The sequence below is a fragment of the Poecilia latipinna genome, unplaced genomic scaffold (assembly GCF_001443285.1).
Source record: "Poecilia latipinna isolate Pla-1442-1.1 unplaced genomic scaffold, P_latipinna-1.0 Scaffold295, whole genome shotgun sequence".
NCBI classification, from domain to species: domain Eukaryota; kingdom Metazoa; phylum Chordata; class Actinopteri; order Cyprinodontiformes; family Poeciliidae; genus Poecilia; species Poecilia latipinna.
This window is the reverse complement of record NW_015112911.1, coordinates 293,580-304,647: the sequence shown is the minus strand read 5'-3', so window position 1 is coordinate 304,647 and position 11,068 is coordinate 293,580. Positions and strand designations below refer to the sequence as shown.

Sequence of the window (11,068 nt, the reverse complement as noted above, 5' to 3'; positions counted from 1 at the left end):
TGAGTCAGGGCTGAAGGAAGGAAGCTTTTCTATCACAGAATACTTCCATGCCTCGCTAAATATCTCCTGGGGACATTTTTAAATTCAGTGTAAATATTTAACAGCAGGTACAAACTTAAACGTTTCACCCACAATAAGAAAACTGGAAGCTGAATTCCCTCAGGCTGCTTGTGGAAATCTGGAGCTCCACTGTTTGTCCAAATATAGCCGCCTCGAATGACAGAAACCAGAAGCTGAATTTTATGATGTGCTTTAAATCAGTCCTTTATAAACCAGGTAGTAACATTAAGTGGGCTTTGTTTAGCTGTTTCTTGTAGCTTTAAAATGAGAAGCTTCATTCTTGAGTTCTCCACCACACAAAAATAGAAGCAATTCCAGAAACAAAACACTATTTTCATCCCATAAACAGCATAATACACAGTATGACTACCAAAGGTTAATATGCTAACTTTAAGCAGGAGTCATGAATATAATCCAGTTAGGCTGGTGTGTGTGTGTGTGTGTGTGTGCGTGTGCAGTGGTGAGTGTACACAGTAGGTGTGTGGATGGACTCCATGACACTCCGAAAGCAACATTTCTACAAACTCGAATGCACACACCACATGGCTTTGTTTGGGGATCCTGCTCACTTTAGTCAAGTAGAGAAGACTGCTTGGCAACTGGCTGAGGAAGAACACACACAGCTGGACGTAAACACACACCTCTGCAGAGGAGCCATCGAGGTTATGGCGCCCTCAGGAAGGGCTAATGACACGGAGAGTAACCGCTGCAACAGATGGCTGTCGCTAAGCTAGAAGAAGCCATACCAAGGCCCCTGTTAGCAAGTGGGATGTCAATGACTGGCTCTTGTTTACTTATTCACACCATTGCACATATTTACACACAGTCGGGCGGCATGACCACTCTTGCACATATCACTTGAAGATGCTTTCTGCACAGTTTTTTTTTTTTTTTCCATATCATGACCTAAATGTGGGGGAACAACTAGAAAGTTCTCAGAGCAAAACGCCTTTTGGTTCGTCCAAACGGAACGAGAAAACCAGAAATAGTACAGATACTTTTCTGCTGTGAGAGTAAGAAATGCAAAGCTTCAAGTGCAGTTTGTTTGTTCATTGTAATTATACGATTTCAGTTTTTCTTTTTTCAGAACAAAGAATGAAACAGATTTACCTCAAAATGTTTCTAGCTTAGGTTTTAACAAAAAAAAAAAACTGTTGAGGCTTATAGAGCAAGATCAGGATCATGAGCTGAAGGGCAGAAATGAACTAACATGCAACACTTTGGACAGGAAGGCAACAGGTTGTAGATGAACACGAATAGGTTTATCAACAGAACTATATAGTTATGATCGAGATTATGAACGACAAGGTTTGGTTTGGCAACAAAAATGAATGGTTAAAATTACCAACAAAACTATAAGATTAGGATTAGCAAGAAAACCACATGATAAAATGACATGGTTAGGATTAGCAACATAACTACCTCCTTTAGAGTGGGATTTGCAACAACTTGCATGGTCAGAATTTTGAAGAGAGAAAGATGAGAAAACGAGAAAGAAAAGACAAAAGAAAGATTTACAGCACCTTTTTATTTCACCATCCAGGAAATGAAACTTAACAGAGGCCTTACAAATCTCCTTAATGCCTCCATGGAAATCTATGTTACAAGGGAGACACCTAGTGATTATTAAAGGTATTACAACTTGTTCAAATATTAATCAGCACATTCAGGGAGAGAGTGAAGGAGTCGTGTGTTGGTGTGTATGGGCAGGTGTGGAAATAGTAGGCAGACAAACACCACGTCTGGAAAGGGTCAAAGTATTAAATGACGTAAAAATAGTTTGAAATAAAAATAAAGTAAAAGGGAATTTAAGCATTTTGTCACGAGTATCCAGACAGTGACTGACTTAGTTCCGGCTACAAGCTCAGCACATGAAAACAGTCCAGGCTTGGCCATTTATAATCCAATTCATCTTATGCTGACATAAGCGGTGATGATGCTGTCGTATGTCACAGTGACATGCTTCACATGCTATTAAAGAAACAAGAGGGGGGAAACGTCTCTGTCACGCTGCTCCAGACTGGGACGTTTTGAAGGAAAGTTAATAACAATGAGTCAGAACGTGAGTCACGGCTCGTCCCAACACACACACACTCCTCTGATCGCTGATGCATGGAAACATATTCTCCGGATGCAGCTGAGGACATGGATCGGGTCGCGCACACGGATTACATAACAAAAAAAAAAAAAAAAAAAGGAGAGAAAGTCATGCAGAGAGGATTTTATCTTCATCATCATTAGCAGCAGGAAAAGGTGTTTGTCCAAAAATAACACGGAGGAAACATTCACAGTGTCATAGGACACTGTGAACTGTTTATAGCAAACTGTGACAATTCAAGCTAGTATAAATAACTATAATTATAATATATAATATAATTTAGTCAGGGAGGGGTTGATGTTTGAAAATGTGCCGTGTTTGGGATGAATTTGTGGAGTTTTTAAATAAATGTTTTGGCAAAACTTAATTTTTTAAGGGGATTTTAAAAGATCTTACAGAATCACAGTCTGTCATTGTTTTTAAGATGATTTATGACCAGCTTAAAAACAAATTATGAATTTGTAGTCGAGTGAAAGTGTGTGTATCTGTAACTGCTTGTAATTGTGCTGCTGTCACTTGCCAGGACAATGGCAGGTGACAGCAGCACACTTGCCATTTTAACTTTGAGATTAAAAGTCTGGTAAGAGACTTTTAATCTCAGAGGTTTTTTTTTTTTCATCCTGGTTTAATAAAGCTTGATGGTGATGATATCTGCATACAACTATGATGGCATATTAGGGCTGTTATAGAAGAAAAAGGAGTACATTTCTGCCAAAACTCTAAGAAATTTTTCCTAAGTCTAAAACTTTCTTTGGAGTTTAATTTTTTCTAGAAAATTTCTGAGATTAATCTTAAATTTTCTGAGTTTTTTGGCAGTATTTTACTCCTATTTCGTCTCTCTGTAATGGGAATATGCCGTCATACGCAATACACACATTACGTATGTGGTATGCATCTGTTAACTTCCACTAGGGCAGTGTTTTCAAAAATGGCTCGACCACTGGGCCTCTGAAAACTGAACAGATGAGAATAATAAAAACAAAACAAAAAAATTTGGAACCACAATTTTTTTCCGTCATAAAATCTAATCTGTTTTTCAATCATTATAAAATACGAGTTAAAATAATTGACTCACCCTGTGTGAATAAGGGGATACTGATGTTGGATGGATTTCCCTCCTTTGGTACCTGGAGGTTTATGTTTTGGTTTGACCCTGAAAAAGGTAAACACTCAGACATTTTTATTTAGAAGAATGCAAAAATCTTGTTCAAACTCAAACTTTATAAAAGGCAAAGCAGACCAACAGTCTTACAAAGTGAACATTTCCATTTCGATTTTTAAAACTAGGCCCACAAAATGTCAGCGTGTTACCCTGGTTTCCCTTCCTGCTTCCTGTTTGGCCGCTCTCTCGGCTGCTCGCCCGCATCGACTTTCTTTTCTGCTCCGGGTTGACCTTTCCCCTCCTCCTTCTGTTATTGATGGAGCTGGGTCCTTCCGCTGTGCTGCAGCCCGGTTAGGCAGAATGTCACGGTGTTGCAAACAGTTTTAAGCCAATCAAAACAAAAGACTGTCGTGCAAAAAGGTTCCTGCTCCTGCGGTTCGTTCTGCATCGTCGCTCCGGGTCAACTCAACCCAACGGTGCCCACAGACTCGGATCCTCCTGCCTGCCTGGATTATGTGTCGGGTATTTTCCTGGAGACGGAGAACACAGGGATGAACCAACTGGCTGTTTGTCATCCTGACTGATGCACCTGCATGGCTTAGACCTACAACAGAGCCTGTTATTTACACAATATTGATGTTCTGTTTTTTCAATATATCTATAGATATAGATATACATCTCATTATGATTATCATGTGAGAAAATTATACATTAAAACCAAAAGTGTCTTAAACAACCACCCAACAATTTTAAAGCTCCTGAACTTTGGGTAAAAGAGTTTTGTCAGGTTAGCCGGGGTTTCTACAAGTTTGACCAACTCAAATTTAAAACGTAAGACAATTATGAATTAAATTTAATACGCGTCATGACAGAAATGTACAAAACATGATAAATTGGGGATAAATTTGCACTTACCCAAGATGGATGTAAAAAACGCTAGCTAGCTGGCTAGCAATGGCACATTAGCAGCTGCAAAAAATACAAAAAGTAGAAATAACCAGCACTCTAAAAAATTAATTGGTGTGTACGTACGCATTCCTGATCAAGTTCAACATTTGGATGCATTTTTGAACAGACTTTACCAACACTAAGACAGAGATTCAGATGGAAATAACCTGAAACAGAAGGGGAGAGCTAAGTGTGTAGCTGAAGTGTTAATTGTCTTTTCTAGCTCCGTTGCGCATGTTCACGTTGTTATTACACATCACGGTAATTGTAAGAGGAAATTTCTCACATCAGAACAAGATTTCTGGGAATTGATTGCATAATGTGCAATACTCTGAGTCCCAGAGCAATTTCAGGCCACAGATAATAAACTGATTAAAGACGGTCAGAGTGAATTAAAGAAAGCAGTCAGGTTTTTAAAGGAGCCGCTCAAACTCATTGACCGACTCAACTCAACACTGTTCCTGGTGTCTTGGTTGGCTCGCTGCTGCATCATCGTTGTGTCCGTCCTTCTGGCTCTCTCTGCTACATCCTTCTCAACATCAGCCGTCTGTGGCTCTGTGGATGACCTGACATCAGAGAACTTAAGGAACATGTGAGAATCTGAGGCTTGTTCAGGTTTGTTAGCTAAATTACATCGAGATAGGATTAAAAGAAAGATGCCTTACTGACAGCACTGAAATTCAGCTTAGTTCTGATACAACAGAGCTTCTGTCCTTTAGCTTCTCAGTAGCCAGGCATTCAAGGTTTTTTATGCACATTTTGAAATTTCGAAAAAAAAAAAAGGTTAGCACTTTGCTTGAGGTGGTTTTAGGATCTTCCCGAAAAAGAGTCAATGCACAAAAGGGGAGATAGAAAGAACCTCTGTCGAATCCGTTCTGGGTCTGTGCCTTACCAGAGGCACAAAGCTCTGAAATGTTTCTACTTCCTGTTTGTTAAATTCATGTGTAGCATCGACATCGAACATAATTACACTTTAGCTGGACTTCCATTAAAAATATGTACAAAACTTTGTCAATATTCTGCTAATGTGAAAAAAAATATCACTAGTGAATAAGTTTATTCATGCAATAAGTCAACTTGCATCACAGTTGGATGGAAAAAAGCCAGAGTGTTTAGAAGCAGGACAGTTTATGTTCTAAATTAGTTGCAAGTTGTCAGTCACTGGTCCACGTTGTTTGTCCTCTGCAACTTTTAGAAAACCATTTCTACTGTGTTATTTTATTATATTAATATAAATTTCATAATGTGTCATCTACCTTAAATGCAGCTCTAAAACAAGATTTCATGTACAGTGAAATCTTTAGATAAAAATAAGTTGTTGGCAAACCAAGACTGGTCTGATTTTTGACAATCAGTGAAACTGGTTCAGTTATGAGTACAAATACCTTTTAAATTAGCTACGAATAATATTGTTCTGGACTTAAAACCCTCCAAAACTTTCAGCTTTTAGAAAAGTACATTTTCACCTTTCTCCAGTCCAGCTTTATTTTATGTAAGGGTTTATATTTGCTGATCTACTAACTACTAATTTATTTACTAGGTTGGTTTTTCACCCTGCTTGTACTGTAAAAATCTAATAATCATCTATTTTTCTACAGGATGCAGAAACACAATTTGTCCCAGAAAAATCTGTAATTCCGGTCTGCTACCAGAAGATGGCACCAACGATTCACAGGAAGAATCTGACAGAATTTATTCTTCAACACAATTTACAATATAAATAATTGCAAGATACAAATTACAAGACCACAAGTTAAGTTATTTCCCTCTTTCAGATTCAGAGAGAAAAAAAAAGAAAACCTGTCATGTACACAAAAAGTGCTTCAATCATCAGAAAAAAATAAACATGAAGGCATCTTTCTGATGCATCTGAAGAACAACCGTCATCCGGCACTGATTTGACAAAGATCCACTTCATCTGTGGAAAAATACTCAGCTGGAGATAAAAGCCGAAACAAACATTCCTTAAAGTGAGGAACCTTCAATACTCCAGCTGTTTCTTCAGTGATTCTGGTTGCAGGTTCAGACTCTCATCCACCAAGAGGAACAAAACAAATCTACAAACGTTATACAAAAACTGAAAGACTCTAGAAACTATCGTAATGGACATTAACAATTCTTAAAGCCAGTCTGAAAGCAGCCGCCAACGCCTTAGCTTTCATTTCAGCTGCCCAGCATCATGAGTCAAATTTGAATTGTGATCTGATTCACGAAAAGTGAATATTGTTTGTTTTAGGAAGGATATGAGCGTATGCCATGGGATCTAGCCACACCTGATGAGTAGAGGTCTGTCGGTCTCTAACAGGAATGTAGAAGAAACCTGCTCTGATAGAGGATCTGTCATTCAAACAATAGATATTTCTGAAGTATTTTCATGAACTTCATACAGATAAAATCCCACAGCACTCCAAGGTTACGTTCAAACAGCAGCCTGAACCAACCCAAATCGGACGTTTTTTGCCTGTATGCGACCCACGTCAAACACCGCCATCTGAACGCTCCAATTCAGATACTGTCACCCTACAAAACATCACATCTGTTCCACATGTGGTGCCAAATCAGATGTGCATCAGATTGTTTTCATGGCATCCACAGACTGAACGGTCATTTCGCATTTGATCCAACTTTGATGTCATTCTGGTGTTTTAATTCTGCCAGACGTGGTAAACTTTGATGTAAACAATGATGGAAGATTCGAATTCTGCCATTACGAAAGACGTGTGCATCAGTGAAGAGCATCACAGTCTCACCGCTCTCATTCCTGACTCCACATCCAATCAGATTCCTCCACAGATGTCACACTCAATGCTCTACTAAACGCCGTTGACGTTAATTGTGACTTCTTTTTATTAGCTTACTTCATCCTGTTACGTCCGTAAACGGTGCGCTGCTGTTAGACGTCTTCATTAGAAGTTCTTTTTCTGTTCACACTGAAGTCTGATTGTGGTCCCAATTCATTTATGGTACGAGTTCTTTTTCGCAAAAATAAAAATAAAAAGGTATTTCAACGTAAAAAAAAAAAAAAAGATCATCAGTACCTGCTGTGTGAACGTAGCCTGAGCTTTAAGGTGATGCTGACTTTATTCCAATCTATTCTACAGGTTACATGACGGCGGGTAAAGTAAATTAAGTGAAATGTAAAAGTAATTTCCACTAAGGTTAATGAAAGAGGTTTGAAATCAGACGTTTTTTATTACAGTCAACCTTTACACAGAATACCCAGTTATTTACTTTATGCCCATAAAAATACACTCATAGCATTTGAAGCCATCAGAAATAAGTTGGACATCTCATGAAATCCCCCTCTCTCCTCTGTGTTGTTGTGATAAAGTGCAGAGTACAGTCTTTTGCTGATGATGCGCTTCTTTACATTTCATATGGGGTCAAAATTACAGAGAAACTGAATGCCGTTTAGTGTCGAATCTCATCACACGTCTTCAAATATGAAATGTAGAGCACATAAATACGGACAAAGGCTCAGATCAAGTTTCACATATATCAATAAAACAGGTTAGATACTGTACAAGAAGAGGACACAGTGACTTTAGAAACGGCTGATTAGCTGCATCAGTGAGTTTGATCCGATTCTGTTGATTTGATAAACTACAACATCATGACCACCGAATTCTGCCACTGAGCTCCCAAAAGACAAAATGAGTTGTAATTTTTAAAATATGTACATCACATATGAAAATCTGGGCAACATAGATTCTGCAGGCAGTGAACTGAGCTGAAACGCCTGTGTGTGTGTGTGTGTGTGTGTGTGTGTGTGCACGTGTGTGTGTGTGGACATGCACAAGTTATTTTACATTCACAGTTGCAGCAGATGGATGAGTTATGGGAGTTGGCCTTATAGTCACTGAGAAAGTAAGAGGGACATTCCCAGGCACACGCATACTCTAGCTTATTGTGTAGTGTAATGATAATAATAGTATCAATAATAATAATAATAATAATAATGATAAGATCCCTGCTTTCTTTCGCTGCGTTCAGTACCGACATGATCAACACACCGGGTGCAGTCTAGGTCCGGCAGCAGCCAGCGACCCTCATTTCTTTGTCCACATATTCCTGCAGCTGGAACTTTGGCTCGTCTGGTTCCTTCATGGTCCGGTGCTTCAGCTCTCTGGTGATCACACACACACACACACACACACACACACACACACACACACGGAGTCAGAGTGAACAATTAATGTCCGACTTGTGTGTTGGTAGGTTTTCTGCAAAGATCTCCATCATTTGTACATTTTCAATAATCACAAGTTAGTGGAAAAGCAGGAAGTTGAAGGAGTATGTGATTTAAGGGGAAATATGAGTTTTAAAAAGAATAAAAGCACATGTAGAACTGTATGACTAAAGTAACTAAATATATTCGAAAGTAAAAGGTTGAAAAGAAATATTTCTAAATAGTTATATGGAAGATGGATACACAAACAGTAAAATAATTTGGGATATTTTTAGATGATTCAGATAAATATACACATATGTATATATTTATGGATGTATTTTTTATATAACGGTATATTGAAGAATAACATAAAGGGGTGGGAATTAAAAAACAAAACAATGTAAGCTACTCATCACTCCTTTTCAAACAAGTATAGTAAATTAGGAAAAAATACTGAACACCTTCCACATTTATTCTAACACACTCACTCAGTTTCCTGTGGAATCAGTCAAAGATGGCCACTTGAAGCTAACCAGACTACATGTAGGTTTTATAGGTAAAATCTGCTCATTTGAAGTCTGTACTTCATCTGGATTTATTGTGGAATCATTTCCAGGTTTGAAACTTGTTTTTCTTTATCAAACTGTAATTGTTTCCACTGCTGGTTAAGTTTCATGACCAAACCATTCAATTGTTTTAGGGAAAAATGCCTCATCATGCTAATACAGCTTTAAGAACTTATTTACATTAAAACAACTCTACTGACTGATTATTCTTGATCCAAAATTGTGCTGTATTGACTGGATGCGTTTCTGTATATGTTGCTTAATATATTGAAGTTAATGTCCTTTTATAGAATGTTTTTCATTATAGTCTAATTTATATTGCTGTGATTATCTATTTGGTCTCCATTCTGTATGTGTATCTGTCTGTTTTTGGAGTTATTTTTATTCTGAACCTCTAATGTGATCTATTTGCTAAACTCCCTGACCTGAATGTATTGGCAGTGAATCAGTGAGTCAGTTAAAATATTGAAGTGGTTTGTTGTTTAGTGGTAAATAACAGCGATGTTCTGCAGACTGCGTGAAAACTCCCTTCGTAATTCTGAGGCATAAAAGCGATCTGGTTATTCCAACAGAAAACTTTTCTCCTCTGTTTGCATGTCTTTGTACCATCTGCGTCCCTATGAGCTGCTTTGTTGTCATTTTGAGCTTCTTTCATGGTAGATTTGTGTCTCATTAGGAGTCTCCGCACTTCCTTTATTGACCTGCCTTGAAAAAAAACGTAATAATTTCAAACTAATGGAGCTGATATACCACCACCTCCTGAACCTTTGAGCCCTCCAGGTCTGTATTTGGCGGTGCGTGCCAGCAACCCACCCGTGGTTACCGTGGAAATTAGCTCATTAAGACGCAGAAACCAGGAGCTTGATGAGTTTTTAACCTAATATTGAACAGGAGTGCAGGATGCTTTTGTCGACACAGAAATGAATGTTTTGATTACTGCTTTAATATTAGAGCAGTATATTAGCTAAAAATGTGAATAAAAAATGGGTTATTTATTCTCACTAATACACGTTACATTCCCCTGCTCTGTTTTTGGTTGCTTTCCCAACCCTAACGCGATCGGAGCGAATAACAAAAAGTGACAAAGTGGAGATTTAACTGTGACAAAACAGATGAGCGAAGCAAAGCTATGAAGCAGCAAACATGAGCTGGAGGACGAGGAGATGAACGGATCAGATTTGATATTCTGTATTTGCAGAAGGATTGTGTGCCAGACAGCGAGTCTATTATTGGCAACGTCTCAGCATGCCGGCCTGTTACCATAACGAGGCTATAAAAGGGAAACGGCTCCCACACAAACTGCCTGACATTATACATTAAGAAAAAAAAAAAAACCCACACACACAGCTGAAATAGTACCCTCTGTGCTTTTGACTTATTTTTACAGTTTGATTTGTGTTGTTCAGTTAATCTGAAAAATAAAGTTGGTTTCTCAACTCAAATTTTATTTTGCACTTTGTTTATACAGTAAAAAAGGTGCACAATTTAGTTTTTACATCGTTACTGTTTATCATATTAATACAACGCCTATAAACTGTCCAGATTTCATCATAGATTGGAACAAAATCATTCAAAGAAAATGAATAACCATAAAAATCCCCACTGACTGGTCAGAAGTTTGATGATATATTAGACATAAATAAAAAAGTATCAGTATTGGCGATACAGGCCTGTATTTATTTGGTATCGGATCAATACCAAAATCTTCAGAATCGCACACCTCTGGAAACTTATAAGTCATGGAACTTTTTTGAGAAAATCTTTCTTCAGAAATATGAACTGTGGATGCCGACATTAGCATGTGCTGCTGCAACATGCTAATGTTTAGCATTGAGATGCTATTTTAGGCTTGAGCAGCTTCGCTGATATGCTAACTCCTTTTAGCACAACTTCAACACAATAATCTCTTTCAGCATCCAATCAGATTGTTTTTTGAAGCAAAATTAACCCTCAGTAGACCAACAGAAGCAGCTTTGTCGTCCATCACAGATCTCGCTAGTGCATCAGATTTATGGGCATACCAGAAACGCTCAAATACAAAAGGTTCCAGGACTGATTAATTACTTTACAAGATTTTAACACGTTGAAATTGTTTTGAGTAAACACGTTTGCACTCTTTCCAC

General features: G+C 38.1%; 1 protein-coding gene across 1 annotated transcript in view; it reads right to left on the bottom strand.

Moving 5' to 3' along the window:
* Window positions 1-7,374: 7,374 nt before the first annotated feature.
* Window positions 7,375-11,068, bottom strand: part of LOC106948572 (ras-related protein Rab-26-like) — a 95,465-nt gene continuing 91,771 nt past the window's right edge. Inside the window, exon 8 of the mRNA XM_015034326.1 lies at window positions 7,375-8,334. Within this exon, the coding sequence (XP_014889812.1) occupies window positions 8,232-8,334 (103 nt within the window). The 3' untranslated portion in view covers window positions 7,375-8,231. The remainder of the gene's footprint in view (window positions 8,335-11,068) is intronic.